The sequence below is a fragment of the Hipposideros armiger genome, unplaced genomic scaffold, assembly GCF_001890085.2.
Source record: "Hipposideros armiger isolate ML-2016 unplaced genomic scaffold, ASM189008v1 scaffold_231, whole genome shotgun sequence".
Taxonomy (NCBI): Eukaryota; Metazoa; Chordata; class Mammalia; order Chiroptera; family Hipposideridae; genus Hipposideros; species Hipposideros armiger.
Window position 1 is genome coordinate 1,279,771 of NW_017731581.1, and position 17,042 is coordinate 1,296,812.

General features: G+C 49.5%; 1 protein-coding gene across 2 annotated transcripts; it reads left to right on the forward strand.

Moving 5' to 3' along the window:
- Positions 1-3,560: 3,560 nt before the first annotated feature.
- On the forward strand, positions 3,561-16,813 carry AKR1B1 (aldo-keto reductase family 1 member B). Of its 2 annotated transcripts, none has more exons than XM_019654819.1 (10): positions 3,561-3,729; positions 7,669-7,836; positions 8,644-8,760; positions 9,769-9,846; positions 10,149-10,271; positions 11,306-11,412; positions 11,711-11,792; positions 12,372-12,455; positions 14,168-14,250; positions 16,387-16,813. In XM_019654819.1, the coding sequence occupies exons 1-10, from the start codon at positions 3,664-3,666 to the stop codon at positions 16,427-16,429; spliced, it is 951 nt and encodes a 316-aa protein (XP_019510364.1). In that variant the 5' UTR covers positions 3,561-3,663; the 3' UTR covers positions 16,430-16,813. The 2 variants fall into 2 exon arrangements, with proteins under 2 accessions (XP_019510364.1, XP_019510365.1); XM_019654820.1 differs by lacking the exon at positions 3,561-3,729 and adding an exon at positions 6,936-7,028.
- The last annotated feature ends 229 nt before the right edge of the window (positions 16,814-17,042 follow it).

Consider the following 17,042-nt stretch of genomic DNA (forward strand, 5'->3'; position numbering starts at 1 on the left):
CTTATCTTGCAAACAAACGTGAAGAAATATTGACACACTGGAGCCAGCTTCCCAGTAGGCCAGTTCCCAGAGTTTTTAAGGCCTCTCCCCCTCCATGGGAGGGGCTGCGGACTCTGTCCTCTTCCTGTGGCCTCTAGCCCTTTCTCTTTGCCTGCTGCCTCTCTCTGCTTCCTGCCTCCACAGAACCAATCTCAGGTGTTCTCTTCCCAAAGTTAGGTTTGGTTGGCTGGGGGTATGGAAGGATGGAGCGGGCAGAGGTGGGGAGAAGGCCACCCTTGTTGGCCTGATAGGAATGCTCACCCTGTGGTTTCTCCTGGAGCTGCCATCATGTCCCTTGTGTGTGTTTGTCACAGTGTTCCTGCTACCTGAGATGAGTAGTAGCAAGGCAGCCTGGGTGTCCATCGATGGACGAATGGATAAAGAGGAGGTGGTACATATATACAATGGAATATTGCTCAGCCATGGAAGGGAATGGGTTCTTGCCATCTATGGCAGCATGGATGGACCTGGAGGGTATTGTGCTGAGTAGGGGATGTCAGACAAAGACAGGTACAATGAGATTTTGCTTATATGTGGAATCTACAGAGCAAAATAAACAAACAAAACAGAAGCAAACTCATGGATACAGAGACCATTTTGATAGTTGCCAGGTGGGAGGGGGTTGGAGATGAGTGACAAAGGGGAAGGGATTAAGAAGTACAAATTGGGGCCCGCGGAGTGGCTCAGTTGGTTAAGAACTCGCTCAAGAGTGCGAGCTCTGAGCAACAGCGGTTTCATACCCGGCCTGAGCTGAGCTGCCAACAGGTGGCAGGATGGCTCAGCTAAAAAAAAAAAAAAAAAAAGTACAAATTGATTGTTACACAGTAATCATGGGGATGTAGGGTATTTAATTCATAAGGAATATATTCAATGATATTGTAATAACTATGTATGGTGTTAGATGGGTACTACATTTGTTGGGGTGATAGATGGGAGGGGGTTGGGGCAGGGTGTAAAAGGTACAAACTGACAGTTACAAAATAGTCATGGGGATGTAAAGTATAGCATAAGGAATATTGTCAATAATATGGTAATAACTATGTATAGTGCCAGGTGAGCACTAGTTAGGGGGATCATTTCTTAAATTATACAAATGTCTGACCACTATGCTGTACACCTGAAATTAATATAAAATAATATTGAATGTCAACTGTAATTGAAAAATTAAAAAAGGGGAAAAGGTAAAGGGGAATACAAGGTTTAAATCTCCAGGTATAAAACAAATAAGTCATGGGAATATAATGTACAGTATAGGGAATATAATTAATAATATTGTGATAGCGTGGTACGGTGTCAGATGGTTGCTGGGCTTATCATGGTGATCACTTCTTTAGGTATATAAATGTTGAATAACTATGGTGTACCCCCTGAAACTAATATAATGTTGTATATTAGCTATATTTTAATGTAAATCTTTAAAAAAATGAAAGAAATTGAAAAAAATAAAAGAAAAAATAGTTAAGTGCAAGTTGTATTTACTGATGAAATATTCTGACCAATGATAGTCCCCTTCCCTTTGGCTTCTTGCTAACTTTATAAGTTGTTTTTGTATGTTTATAATCATGTGATATTTATGATTTTGTTTTCTTTCACCTTCACATTTTTTTCATATACACTTTTCTCTATATTCACTTTTAATGGCTACTTGTTATCTCTATTATTAGACATTTACTGTTTTACTTTATGTATATAGAACTGTTTTTCATACACACACACACACACACACACATACGTGTGTGTGTGTGTGTGTGTGTGTGTGTGTGTGTGTGTGTTTTCCTTTTAAATTATTCCATCAGGATGAGATTACTAGTTCCCATGATGGGATTACTGGTTCAGAGCACATTAAGACTCTCATTGCTCTTGATGTCAAGTACTACAATAGAATGTTTCTCAGAAGGATTCCATGAAGGTTTTTTTTTTTTAAAGCATCATTTTGATATGTGCACAATGGCATGTTACAAAGATTACAGGGGCAGTTATTGTTGCTTTAGAAATTGCACAGGTTTGACTTCTTTACATTTGGGGAACCTACTCAGAATACTTCAGATTTAGACAGCTATGCCTTCAGGCAGTCAGAGTTTAAACTCAACCCATACCTACATACAACAAAGCCCTTCCTATTGGTTCCTTGTTCCTCACAGATGACCCCTCTGTGTATACCAGCCTGGTCACTCAAGGTGTATCATTTTTCCAAAAAGACTAGCCTTTTGAACAGCAACCTCTATGTCAAAAGGGATCCTATGAACGAAAAGTAGTGGGCTACTGCTCCTGTACCACTAACCAAGTTACCAGCTTTAGAGTTAAAATGAAATTCTATTATTTGGGGACGAACAGCATCAGAATTTGCCCACTACCAACAGTTTTTATGAGAGTTAAATGGAAAACTATCTGGGCTAGTCTGTTGTGTATAAAATTTTCCTAGGGGGCACTTTTTAGAAATCGCTAAATGGAAAATTCCCAGAATGGAGTTTAGAGAGGTCTGGTTCCTGAGTCATTGCTGGGCAGATGTAGTTCTCCATCTTGCAAGATTAGAGGGACGCTCAGAGGTGATGGAGCAGAAAGAGAAGGCTTAGGGTGGCATAGAACATCATGGAGAGAGGTTGAAGGAAACCAAAGTTGTCTTCAAAGCTCACCCACAGCTTTGCTTTGGTTATCTTGGAAAATAATATCTTTTTACCTACCAATTAGGGCTGATGGATTTATTATACTATTTAGCACCTCCGAATTTGAAGTACTTGAAGCTTCAATATTAAAGCTGGCTTTTCTTTTGTGGGTTTCTGCCTATTCACCCTTCTTCTAGAGTTTTGCTAACTTACCAGTTTGAAACTTGCTGCATTCATAGATTCTCACTTCTAAAGATTGGTATCTTCTGTGAGTTCTAGATCAAGCTCATCAAGGCTTCCTGACCTGCAGAAATGCTGCTTTGGGAGGAAGGCTTGTGTACAGACATAGCTCACACCTAGGGTAGGGTGTGAAGATGGCCCCAGGAGCTACACACAGGCTGGGCAACCCGAAATCTGGAGAAGGTGTTATGCAACAAGATTGCAAGCAATTTCTCTGGAATGCAGTTTCCTAAGAGCAAAGCGCGCTGAAAGCTACCAGTAGCCAGCATGGTTCCTAAAAACTAAGGACCGGACATTTGTCAAGTTCCCAAAGAGCATGATACTGGGATTGGACAATAGACAAACGTATCCTTCGGACTCTTAAAAAAAAAAAAAAGAAAGAAAGAAGAAAAAACAAAAAACCAGAAAGATATACACCGAAATTCCTCCCCAAGCTACATATTTGTAGGATGTCTGTTCCTTTTGCTTAAGCATTCGCGATTCCAAGCGCCACAGGGGTTGGCGAGGTCTCTCTCCTACCGCGCGGGGCGCGGGCCTGCAATTCTAGCGGAAAAAACCCCGGCTCCTCTAGGACCTAGCGGAAGAAGCGTCCCCGCGAAGCTCCGAAGCCGAGTCTGGTAGCCGCAACCTCGGCTTCGGGCGGGCCAATCAGGAGCCGACTTCGCGTAGACGGTTGCGAAGCGTACCCGCCCCCGTCCCCCTCGGCCGAGGTTACTTAAAGGTCCGCGCCGGCGCCACCGCGGCGTGGGTCTTGGGTGAGGGTCTGTGGAGGTCGGTCGCCATGGCCAACCACCTCGTGCTCTCCAACGGCGCCAAGATGCCCATCCTGGGGCTGGGCACCTGGAAGGTAGGTGCCGCGCCGGGCACGTTCCGCGGCTCGCTTCGGGCTCCGCGCAGCCTGGGGCTGGGAAGGGACCTGGAGTGACCCCTCAGCGGTTCCCGCGGGGGGGACGTTCGGCCTCCGAGGAGCCACACTGGGATCGGCCGGGGCCCTGGGCTTGCTCGGGTGGGCCCCGCCGGGATGCGGGAACCGAGGCGGGCCAGGCGCTGGCGTGAGGGGCTTGGGAGTGAACCCCCGGAAAGCAGCCCCTGTAGACACTTGATGGGTGGAGCCGCTAGGTCGCACTTGGTATCTGATCCCAGCTGGAAAAATCCCTCAAAGAAACCGAAGGGAAGGGGGTGCTTCCCGAGTCCCCGTTGCTCCGGCCCTGGGGATGGGGGTCGGGAGGAGCCCGCGAGATGGAGCCGAGAAACAGATGCAGCGGGGGGAGGGGCGCTGAGCGTCTGCGTGCCTCTCTTTTTAGGGGCACTTGTTGCGCCGCCCCTTTGGCTTCCTTCTAAATTATCCTTAATCGTTTCCGTTTTTCTCTCTCAGGAATAAGCAACTCAAGGTAAGCCTGGAGACTGCAGATAATTAAATTAGGTAGGAGCACGGGTTTGCCCAGGACCCATGGCCCGCAGGGCTGAACTCCTCTACCTCTGCATGGCAGCTTAGGGGTGTCGTGTGCGGGGCAGAGCTCCACAAAGAGCACCTGGGGATGGGTGGTTAGGGCCCGTGGGAAACCGGTAGCGCTCTTAAATCTGGCTCCGGAAACCTGAACACCACTGAACGTCCCTAAAGAAATAGTGAGGAATAAAATGGATAACCTGATTATCCGAAAATTAGGGGGCACAGAAGGTATTAATGGACACTGGGGCAAAACCCAATATTTTTAAGCTGCTTATAAGTTAATTTTGGGTATTATATGTTACATTCCATAGCTATGACCCAGGTTTTCCCAGGAACTTTGAATGTGGCCCTGGGCACTGGATATTTACCCACAGACAAGGAAAGAAAAGACAGGATTGGGTGCCCTGTGAAATGGTTTGAAATGGAACAGAGGATGTCGTTGACTTCCACCTTAAATCTGCCGTCGAAAATTAGTAACTATGACGGGGTTAAGAAAAGGATCCTGGAGTTGCCTCACACAGAAAGTGGCTCTTGGCCAAAGCGATCAGAGCATATGCAATTTTGTGTTTCCTTCCAAAAGTCCAGGGGTGGTTCGAAGGGTGTAATTGAACTGTGACCATAATACAGAGTTAAATTCCATCTGTTGCAGGTTGTTGTTCTCTTGGAATGGATGTGAAAAGATGTTTTCTTGGCAATACTTAATCACGATTTCTGTAACGATCTAGCTCACAGACATGCACATACAACTGGAACAGAAGTTCCACAGAACAATACTTAGCCTTACTTGGTGGGATGTATTCCGAAATTATTAATCTATCTTGTTTTCAGCAATTATGGTCCTGACCTTAGACCTGTTGTTTGAAAATCAACTACTCGAAGCTAAATAAGGAGTAAAAGTTGGTGAAAGTGGGTTTTTAATCATCCACCTGAGCATTAAACCCCCTGAAAAGCTGTATATTTGTTTTAAATAACATTACGGAAATCTGTGCCTTTAGATCATTCACTCTGCAGACTTGAGTTCATCCAAAACTAGGGTGGTGTCTGCCTTGTTCACATCTATTTCTAGCACTTCTCCCAGTGGCCTGGTAAATAGCAGGTACCCAAAAGATACGTGTGTTGAATTGATACGAAAAAGTAAGATAACCTTAGATTTTGGGGGGTGAGGAGATAGATGAGGCTTGCTTGTATTGAGTTGTGTGCAGGCATGATGGAAGAGGTGACAGTGAAAGAAATGGTATAAGTATAGGCTTGAAGTAGGTTTCCTTTTTTTTTTTTTTTTAAGTACAAAAGTTTTATGATTGGTGGCTTAATCCCTTTTCCCCTATGTGTGTACATAGTCCTTCAGAGATTCTGGACAAAAGATACAGTGACCTAAATACCATTTGCTTATCTTTGTGAGAACGCAGGGAGATGCTGCAAGTGGCTACAGCTCTTTTTCTCCTAGACGTTTCATGTCATGGGGGCTGTGTCGTACCATTCAGACCCTTCTCTGGGTCTACACACTTCTGGTGCCAAGGAACCGACTTAAGCTTAAGCAGAGGAAAAAAAAAATGTGTTTTAGGTGGGGATTTATTGACTTAAGAATGACCTCAGTTGTAACAGAGTCAAGGATATAAATGATGTCACCAGGAGAGGTCCCTCTCAACACTTATCTGTCTCTCGTCCCCGTTTTCTTCTGGCTCACATCCTCCCAGCACAGCGAGGTCTTGCCACAGTGAAATCTTATTTTGGTGGTGCCAGCGGAAGTCCAAAGGTTGAATCTTGTGATCCTGGTGTGGGTCACGCCTCTGCCCCTGCTCCCGTTGCTGTGGCAGATACAGGGCATGACTAGGCTGGGCCTGAGAAATGTGCCCACCCCTCCGCCCAGGGTCGGGGGCTGTGAGGTGCTAGGCTGGCACAGTACAGGGCTCTGCAGAGAAAATCTGTCAGGCTGCCTTGAAGTCTGAGGAAAGTGAAATGCACGCCGAGCAGTTTCCCCACCTGGGTGCCGCACTGGTTCTTTCTTGGGAACAGGTGTGCTGCGCTCTCACTGCCCACATCAGTGACAGCCGTGCCCAGAATGCCACGGAGAGGTTGTGGTAATTGGTATCATCTGGCTATGCCGACGAGCTCTGCTCTCTGCTCTTTGAACTACGAAGGGTGGGGAAAGCTGCAGGTGCAGCTTCTGGGGTCCTCCAGGGAAGTAGGAGATCGCCAGGTCATCTGAAGACGTTCCCTGATCTACACCTGAGGTTAGCATCGCCACCCCACCTCCCTGCTCCCTCCACGGTGGCCAGCAAGGTCAGGGTGCTAACAGGCTCAGGTCATGCCCTTGTTCCCGAAGCTCTGTCTTCTGCCCCCACCCCTTCACAACAGCTGTTGTCAAAACAACAGGTGTCCGCAACTCCTCCCCCCCCCCATGGCCCTGGGGGAGTTTTCCTTTTTATTCTTTTCTACCCCAGCTCTTCAGAGGAATGCGCGCTATTCATTCAACAGCTCTTCATTCAACAGCTCGTGGCACACCTGTTTACTTTTCACCTCTGTGGTCTGAGCAGCAGATGGAATAAGTGTGTGCAGTCAGTGTGGGTGGACCTCAGTAGCTATGCAGGCACCTCCTCCTCTGCAGTAGCCAGGCCCCCACACCTGTCCTGATCACTCAGATGGTTTGGGCACAGACGCCGTGCAGCTTCTTTGCAGGTCTAACCACGCACTGTATGGTGAGCTTCCAGAATTCTTCTACAGTGAGAATCGGAGGCCAGACCTCTGACTCTGCATCAGTAACCTTTTGACTTGATGATAATCTCCCAGTGCTGCTTAAAAACAAGTGATTGCCAATCTCCAAATCCATGCACACAGGAGCGAGTCAAGGACAGGCATTTTCTGACTGCACTCGGAAACCAGATGGGAATTGGATAAACATTTACAGCGATTTTTGAAATATTTTGAGCTACTTGAAGGAAATTGTATCCTTGATTTATTGTTCTGAGAACCAAACAGATTCAGATAGTGGAGGCTTTTTTATCCAGTGGTTTGTAAACCAACAGATGTGAAGAAACAAGGAAGCAGGGTGGCCTTGGCACATCTTTTGAAAGTGACCTATGCTGCTCTTACGTTGTTGTTGTCAGATGACGATAAAGCGAAGCAATGGGGCACTTCACCTCATTCTGTCTGAGAGCAAATAGTTTAGAATCCGCCTCAGGAACGTACTTGGGCCTTCCATAGCTGGCCTTCCGGGAACAGGCGCTTCAGTGCGGGGTGGGAGGTTCACCCTGCCCTCCTCCCTGGGTGGTGTGCAAACGCCGTGTTCTGTTTCATTTTGGGTTTTCACTCCGTGCCTTCTGTTTCCTTTCCTTTCAGTCCCCTCCAGGCAAAGTGACGGAAGCTGTGAAGGTGGCGATTGACCTGGGGTACCGCCACATTGACTGCGCGCTCGTGTACCAGAACGAGCACGAGGTGGGCGTGGCCATCCAGGAGAAGCTCAAGGAGAAGGCGGTGAAGCGGGAAGACCTCTTCATCGTCAGCAAGGTGCCGCTTTCACGGGAGCCTGGGGGACGGGGTTCTCGTTCTCGGTTATCCAGTGGCGGCGTCAGCTTAGGAGCCAAGGCCGTACTCTGCGGCCTCTTGGTTCAGCCACAGTTATCACTCGGCAGGCGATTCTTCCAGGGGAAACATGTCGACTCAAGACCAGAGAGGGTTCCAGAGCTCGCCCATCCATGGCTGCCTGTTGGATGGTCATTCCATCTGGACCCAGTGGTCAGAGCCCCTGAGGTTGTGGGTTGGTGCTCCCTTTCCAGGGACTTTTCTTTGAGGATGCAGGTTGGTTCCCGTCTGCAGACTGGATCGCCACTGCGGGCCGCCATTTTTTTACCTGGTGGCTGTTGGTGCCCAGAGAACACCTGCTGGGGGAGAGAGGCTGGCTCCACGAAGACCAGCCTAGTAGGAAGATAGCCCTGAGAACTCACGTAGGGCCTTGGGCCGGCTTGCCGACCTGTCCATTCTGCTGGGTTGTCGGAAAAGTCATGACTCGTTTTTGCAATGAAAAACATAGAAAAAAATACGTCATGACTTTTCTGACAACCCAATATGTTTTTGCCTTTACTTTGGTCCTTCTGAGGGGTATCTATCCTTGATCTGAGTATCTTCCCTTCCTTTGGAAAGTTAGGATCCACGTTGTGAAATGCACTCTCCTTCTCCACCATCTCTAGCATCACGGTGACACGGGTGGGTTTGTGGGAGGGAAAAGCGAGTCCTTCAGCTGCGAACATCCGGCTCCCAGCCAGGAGCCAGCTACCTGCGCAGCAGGGGTAAGATGTGTTCTCTCGCTGGCTTCAGCTGTGGAGCACGTACCATGAGAAACACCTGGTGAAAGTGGCCTGCCAGAAGACGCTGAGCGACCTGAAGCTGGACTACCTGGACCTCTACCTTATCCATTGGCCAACATGCTTCAAGGTACGGGGCACGGGGCTCAGGTGTAACCTAGGACATGTTATATCCTCCCTCATTAGCCGGTGACGAGTGAGGACATGCTCTGTGTGTGTCCTCACTGCTCAAGATACAGTCCGTAGACCAGCAGCAGGGGCATCACCTGGGAGCTGTTAGAAATCAGTCTCGGGCCCCATGTAAGGCGTCTGAATCGGAACCCTGGGTGACTTGGATGAACATTACAGAGTTTGAGGAACACTGCACTCCCTGGGTCATTTGGTGATTGTATAATTTACAGCTTTGTGACAGCAGACATGGCCCAGGTGACATTTCTACACATGGCCTTGGCATCATCAGCGATCTCCGGCCCACCCATAGGCACATCCACATTCATACCCTGCACATACGTATGTGTGCCTATCCCTTCATTCCACAGACATGCCCTGTCCTGTGGAAGTTTGTATTTGTTGGCCGCGTGGCTCTTTACACAAAAGGAATCTAGCGTTGTTACGCCCTTTGCCTTCATTCTAGCCACGGGCTCAGCTTTCTGTTTCGTCAGCCATATTGAAAGTATGGGTGTCACCCTATAGCTCTGTTTTATTGTGCTGTGTCAGGGCCTGAGTTGCATCTCTTGTTTTTCATGATAAGCCAACGAGGCTCGGCAGGGTGGCCGCTCCTGTAGGCTAGTGATCAGTGATCCTGCCAGGATGTGGCCCTCCTGCGTCCTCTTCTTGAGTCCTTCCCCCAGCCACATGCTCCAGCCCATGGTGGGGTTCATCTCGCCGACCGAGAACTACCCTCCTCCACCTGACAGCTCCAAACCATTTGTTAGAACAAGTGTCTGAGGGCTGTAGGAGTTGCCTGCCTGTGTCTTTTTCACACTGACACACAGATGTATACCCTTGGTTATCTTCTAAAACCTTAGCCAGCTATTGCAGTTTAGAATACTTTTAGAACGTTGCATTCCAAGATGCAGCTCCCCCAGCAGGCCTAGGAAGGGCTGTGACTGACTGACTGTTTTGGTTGTAACCACAGCCCGGAAATGAATTTTTCCCGTTGGATGCCAAAGGCACCGTGATTCCTGGCAGCACCAACTTTCTGGAAACATGGGAGGTAAGGCAGCCCCCAGTTTTGCTTTCTTCTTTAGTGCTGGTGCCCTGTTGTCCCTGTGACTGGATGAGGTATGACCGATCTGCTCTGCCGTTTCTTTCACTGCATTTTTGTCCTTTTGTCACTGTTTTTGCTCTTTCTGTCCCATGAAAGCCAGCCTGCCTCTTGTCTTGGCGTCTCCTGGCTCCTCAAAGGTCTAACTCGCTGGCACTGGGTAGTAAGGGCAGGATGGATGCAAAACATGCTTCTGATCCTTGTCCTTTTGGGCACATGTCAGCAGCCAGCACACCCTCTTTTGTCTGTAGGCCATGGAAGAGCTGGTGGATGAAGGGCTGGTGAAATCTATTGGGATCTCCAACTTCAACCATCTCCAAATTGAGAAGATGTTAAACAAACCTGGCTTAAAACACAAGCCGGTGGTTAACCAGGTAAACAGCTCTTCAGAGGAATGCGCGCTATTCATTCAACNGGCAGTCAACCCTGCCCTCATGTCTAGCCTTATCATTTCTTTGGTTTTCATCATATGGCTTATCAGATCTGGCCAGATATTCCATTGGCTTGTTTTTAGATATGTTTTCTGTCTCTCCCTCTACAAAGGAGGTTTTATAGGGTCAGAGACTTGTTCCTGTTTATCTCTGTAACCCCAGGACCCTGGTATTAAATATCCAGTTAATATTTGTTGGGTAAATGAAAGAATTTGTTGAATGAATATGCTTCTTTTATAAAGGTGCCAAACCTCTTAATACCACTTGCACTTTGCCGGTGCACAGAGATCTTTTCTGCTAGACTTTCTCCGCAAGAGCATGGGTCTGGCCAGGGAGAATGAAACAGGAGCTGGTAGCCAGGAAGTTATCAGGCATCGCAGCCAAGCCCATGCTGATGGGGAATGACAAACTTCTCTGTGACCTGCTTAAAATTACTAGAACCTATGTTAGCAATTCTGTATGTTCACAGATCTTCACCCCCTCTGCTNCAGCTCCAGGGCCTTGGCAGAGACGTCATTTATGGTTCAGAACAATTTCTAATCCATGGCAGCCAGGAGGCCAGCTCCAGGGCCTTGGCAGAGACCTCATTTATGGTTCAGAACAACAGTGGCACATCCGGGAGTGAAACTTGCAGGAGAGAAAGGGTCTGAGGCTGGCTTGCGATGGCTCAGGGTGTCACAGATTAGCAGCGTGCAGACATTGAAATCCCTGGACCTGACACAGTTGATAAATGGCCAAAGCCAGAAGAAATCCTTAGTGCTCACGGCCACAGTACATGGTAACAAGATTATCACTGTTAACGTCAAGGCCACTCGCTGGCAAGCGGAGACAGTAGTTACAGCGTATCTGGGAGACAGGACATTGGTGAAGCATAAGTTTCTATCTGGTGAGGGGAGGGACTTAGCATGGGGAGACTTCCTGAGTGTCCCATGAGCTGTGCCCACAGTGCTGCCACCACGCCTTGTTTGCATTTGCAGATCGAGTGCCACCCATACCTGACTCAGGAGAAATTAGTCCAGTATTGCCAGTCCAAAGGCATTGTGGTGACTGCTTACAGTCCCCTGGGCTCCCCCGACAGACCCTGGTGAGTTTCCATGGGACCGTGTTTTCTTGTCAGTTGGTGAAGATTAGAAATGGCTAAAAAGAAACATTCAGCATCAAGGAAAATGCTTCTAGGGCCGATTTGCAGACCTTCCTGGGAGCCTCTTAATTGGGTTTCCTGGTTGGCATTTCTAGTAGCAAGAGGCCTGTTTTTTTCCAAAGGGTTGGGAGGACACTGGTGGGCTGCCCTCTGAGTTTGATGGGTGTTAGGGGTACGGGTGCTGGCTGCCTTGAGTGGCAGTGATGATAGTTATTCACACAAGCCACCTTCCTGTCTGCAGGGCCAAGCCTGAGGACCCTTCCCTCCTAGAGGATCCCAGGATCAAAGCAATAGCTGACAAGTACAAAAAAAGCACAGCCCAGGTACGGCCATTTCCAGGTGCTCATGACTGTTCCCAGAACTTCTGTATTTGTGGTGGTCCCAGTGGGCCAGGAGGGAGGGTGACTGAGCCCCGTCAAGCCCTCCCTGGATGTGCGGCTTGGGGTCCTGGGGTGTGTAGGGTACCGACTGGGGAGCTAGAAGACTTCCGTAGGGCCTGGGAATAACAGTACCTGCCCCAGCACCTTCCCAGGCTTCTGCGGGGCTCAGCAGTTGCTAACTGCAGGTGAAAGCTCACCTCTGCACTCAGAAAAGCTCTCACTGTGAGCTCATGGGAAACGTGCTTCCTCCCACCTGGCAGTGGGCAGTCTCCTGCAAGTAGTACATCTGAGACGAGACACGGAGGCACGTGGCGTGGTGGCAGAGAGCAGGGCTCTGGGGTCAGAGTTTGAGTGCCACCCGCCCACACGCTTATGTGCGTCACCGTAACAAGTCTGCACCTCGGTTTTCTCACCTGTCAAGTCCTGAAATTTTCCCCTCCCGGTTATGGATGTATAAGACGAAGTGAGATAATGACATAAGAGTTCCTGGTGTTCATGCACACTCGGCACATCGATTTGCAGGTTCTGATCCGGTTCCCCATACAGAGGAATTTGGTCGTGATCCCCAAGTCTGTGACGCCCGAACGCATTGCTGAGAACCTGCAGGTAAGGTCCCAGCGAGTCGACCCAGGCTTTCCTGGAAGGCTCTTCACAGGGCCTCTCATCCCGTCCCTGGAATGTCGCATGTGGGATCCCCACCTTCTGTCACCTCTCAGTCAGGGCGCCACCCTCAGTAAGCTGCAGGGCCCACCGAGGATTCGGGACAGTGGCCACTTGGGGGTGGGGGCGCTGTGCCCGGCAGGCCCTGTGCCGAGGCTCCCCCGTGACTGACGCAGGGTTGGCCCTGAGAAATGCTGTTCTAGAGTAACACTGCCTGGGTTTGCATTGGGGCTTTGCTAGTTACTGCGCCTCAGTTTACCCATCTGTAAAACAATACCGATTTCGAGGGCTGTCATGAAGATTAAATAAAACATCAAAGGAAGGGCTTCGCACGGTGCTTGGTACCTTCGTGAGCACTCGGGCAACGCTGCTGTGCTGGTGATGAGCCCGGGAACTGCAAAGACCCCCACAGGCCGTTAGCCTGCCCACGTCTGCCAGGATCCCGCCCCACAACGGGCAGAGCAGCAGGGCTGATGGGGTACCAGTGAGGTGTTGTGTGTGGCCGTTCGGAGCACTGCTAGAGCAGACGAGCCAGCCCCCCTCACACCAGTGATGGGGGGTCCGTGTGGGAGAAGAGCTGCTCCAGGGGTCCAGTTATCCATGAGCCTCTGCTCTCGCTAAGCCAAGCAGCTCCTCCAGGGCCACGCCATCTTCACCGAAGCTTTGGCTCCACGCAGCTTTTTGCACAGCGAGCACCTGGGTGTCCATGGTCCCCTGGCCACAGGCTCTGGCTGTGCACATGGTGTTGGTCACCTGGGGACCGGGGTGAAGCCCGGGGAGGGAAGGGAGCTTATCATGTAGTAGGGGAGAGTTTTCTTCCTACTTTAGGTGTTCTTCGCGATTTTATTTTCTCAAGGTGTTAGAACAGGAACGTTTTTAAATGACTGATCTCATAGTACGACATTATTTTATTTTCGCCTCTTACTATGCAGTCCTCGCACATTTTTGCACAGTTGTAATCACAGGTCTGCAGCAGGCTTTCTTCCTGCACGTTCTGTGATCCTCTGGCGCCGAGCGCCCTTGCGATCTTACCCGGTGCTGCTTGGGGCACCGCTGGCCTCCGCGCTGCCAGATTCTCCCTGGCGGACTGTGGTTCTTCATGTAGAGCATTCCATCCGTACATCTCTCTTGCCCTTGGTGAAAACCTTATTTGACTTCTCAGGCCTGTCTCAAATCCTTTGATCCCAGTGTTTAGTTCTCCAGCTGGAATTCATCCCTAATTCCTCTGGGCTTCCTGGGTGCTTTGTGGAGCACCTTTCATGCAGTGTGCGATTAATGACTCCTTGTGTGGTAGCTGTTGTCTTTCCTTTGCTTCATTGTAAACTGAGGCAGAGACACGTCTTACCCATCTTTGTATTCCCTGGTGCTTACCGCAGTTGAAGTGCTTAGTAGTGGTCTTGAAATGAACTAAGTAGAATAAAGAGGATCGTTTTGCTTGGAGGTTCTAGAAGGGAAGGACTATCTTCCTTATGCCACACAGTACCCAGCCCAAACTTGGGTCTTCTCTGAATAGTAATGCAGTCAACTTGCTCTCAGTTGGGTCTCCCTTCTCGCCCCCAGCAGGGCGGCATCTCATCCGCGGACCCGCACACAGCTGCTGGGGTAGTCTGTCTGTTCTTCACTTGCAGAGCTTATTGGATGTTTTTTTTTCTTTCTAGGTCTTTGACTTTGAACTGAGCCCGGAGGATATGACCACCTTACTCAGCTACAATAGGAACTGGCGCATCTGTGCCTTGGTGAGGTGAGTGAGTCCCGTGCGAGTATTAGACACTGCGGAGCAAAAGCGTAACTCCCGCAGCCCAGGTCCTGCCATCGCAGCTCTCCCACCTTTTGCACATTACCTTGTGTTCTCATCCATGTGCCCCAGTAAACGTTGAAGCCTGTGCCAGGAACTACACACAGCCATGGAGAAAATGCCCAGATACCTGCTCTGGTATTTCCTCCTGCTCCAGGTGCATTGTTAGCCTAGCCTGCAGCAACCGCATTTTTGACATTTAATTTTCAAATCCCAGTGGCTCATCCGAAACCAGAGGATACCAGGTGGCTCCTGTCCCATCTTCCTGGAAGAATTTGCCTGTCTTACAGTGATTTTTAATAAAAAGGGATTAGTAGGAAGACCATGGTGCTTGGGGCGCGAGGCAGTCGCAGTTATAGCACCAGTAAGCCACTTGGCTCTTGAGAAAGTCACTCAGCCCCTCTGGATGGCAGAGTCACCTGCAGCCCTCTAGCTGCACATTCGCTGGCTCCTTGTGTTCCCTCTGATGTGTTGTTTTTGGATTCTTAAGGCAATGACAAGGAAGGTGGTTTATTTTCTCTTCCTACCAGCATAATAACTAAATGAAGTTTAAAACTCCTTTTCTGCCTTCAAGAAGAAACGCCCCATTTTCCACTGGAAAACAACAATTTTTGTTGCCTGAGCTCTCTGTTTCTACTCTGTCTCCTTGAGTATAGTTAGTTACTCTTCCAAGCCAAATGCGAGCCTTCCCTAAGACAGGGCAGGGTGCTCTCTCTCTCCAGTTCAGAGCTTGCACTGCTGGTGGCATTCACCACTGTCCCCAGCAGACGGCCGCCACGATGGCACCTGGGACGACCACTGTCTGCGCTTCAGGTGTGAACGTGCTTGGTGAACGTGTTGCTGTCACACCATGGCCTCAGATTCAAAAACAGGCCACAAACAGTTTATCGCTGGCAGCCCCAAACCAGGGTCCTTTCTGAGGTCCCTGTTTGTGTAAATGGTATTTAACCTTTAGATACTAAAATCCCTTTTGGATCCAGTGGGCAAGAGAGAGAAGTGAATCATTCTCCAAGGGTCTTCTATTCCGCGTTGACAGCCTTCGTGCCATTCATTCAGTGCCCACTGCCGACATCGGAGATTGAATGTCTCGGGACGGACAGACCACAGTGGTTTTCTTCGATGGTCCCCTTTGCAGTTAGAGTCTCTTCCCTCTCCAGTGCTGTTCCAGAATCTGCTTTCAGATTATTCTGTGGGCTACTGATGTTTAATGGGGATGGCTTGGAGTTGGAGTAGGGAGAGGCTGTCTTCCCTATTCCCAGGTCTCCCGGGAAGCTTTTTCTAACTATACATACACATATGTACATATACATTGCCTCTTTTTGGCAATTATTGCGATACTGAGCTCCTGTGGCTAATGGCAGTGTTAGATGGCTCAGTTTTGATGGGATGCAAAAATAAGAAAAAAGCAGACAGTGGGGGAGCTTTTGAATATTTGAATAAGAGTTAAGCGTCCCAAGCTGGGCGCACTCCGGACCTTTCACAGTCTGCCCAGTCCCCGTCTTTCCAGCGTTAGTGCCATTACATTCTCAGCACAGGCCACTGACCCTGCCAGATGGGACTGTGCAGCCAGGCAGACACGCCTGCAGCTCTCCACCCTCGGTCTGTGCCTAGCCTGCTACTTCCTTTGTGTTTCGAATCCTGGGCTCACGTCAGCTCCCACGGAGCCTTCTGAAGGGGACAGTGCCCTCTCGCTCCGGGACTCGGAGCACTTGCTCTGTCACACGCACAGACTCTTACCATCTCCGATGTTCTAGCACCCTCTTATGACAGTAAGATGCTCTCCGGTCCTGCCAGCTGGACTGCGTTGCCAGGAGGCAGGAATTGGGTCTTGCTGCTCTGCGTGCCCAGGCACAGTGCTGGGCACACAAGGGGCTGCTGCCCATCTCATGTGGCCGAGGAGTCTGGAGGGCGGGCTGCCGCCCCCAGGGGCAGACCCACTACCTGAGTCTCAGAACTGACTTGGGGTTTAGTGGGCACTATGTCTGCCTGAAATGAGACACTCACCATTTCTGTCTTTTTATAACTTGTTACATTTCAAATCTCTTCTTGAAAAGCTCACGTGTTCCTCTTTTCTCCTGACAGCTGCACCTCCCACGAGAATTATCCCTTCAAGGAAGAGTTTTGAAGCTGTACGTGCCTGCTCTTCCCACGTAACCTGCTGCTGTTCATCCTGCCTCATTCTCCCTGTGTGTAGAGTAGTGTGGCCTGTGTCCCTCAGCGGTGGGTCAGCGACCTGCGGCGGAACCAGCGAGGGCTCGGCCAGCTTGGTGTTGGGTCTGAAGAGCAGTATCGGTAGATTAGAAGCCTCTTCCAGTTTTCTTTGCCCTTCTTGTCTAGCTGGGGAAAGTACAGCCTCAGTATCGTTTTCTGACTATGTTAAATCTACCAAGTGAAAAATAGTGCCACTAACAATTGGGTTTTGGCTGCTTGGAACTGTAACCCTTTCAGTCAGACTTCTTGCCTCAAATAAAAAGTACTTTTGTGAGCTTAATGCTGCTCGTTGTTGAAATGATGGATGCTGTTTTGATCTGTTGAAACGATTCGCCTTCGGTCCCACTTGACGTTCACCCCATTGATCCCCATAGAGCAGGCCATTCAGCTCTGCAACAGGAATGAAGACTTGGCACCTTTCCTTTTAGTGGGGGACCCCTCACCCCAGTACTGGACCTTTAGGGTGGTGGGTCTCATCTGGCTGCACATTGGAGTCACCTGTGGAGCTTTAAATGCTGGCGATGTCT

Coding starts and splice junctions, on each gene's coding strand:
- AKR1B1 (XM_019654819.1), top strand. CDS start 3,664: ATGGCCAACCACCTCGTGCTCTCCAACGGCGCCAAGATGCCCATCCTG. Junction 3,730..7,668: donor TGGGGCTGGGCACCTGGAAG/GTAGGTGCCGCG, acceptor CTTTCCTTTCAG/TCCCCTCCAGGCAAAGTGAC. Junction 9,847..10,148: donor ACTTTCTGGAAACATGGGAG/GTAAGGCAGCCC, acceptor TTTTGTCTGTAG/GCCATGGAAGAGCTGGTGGA.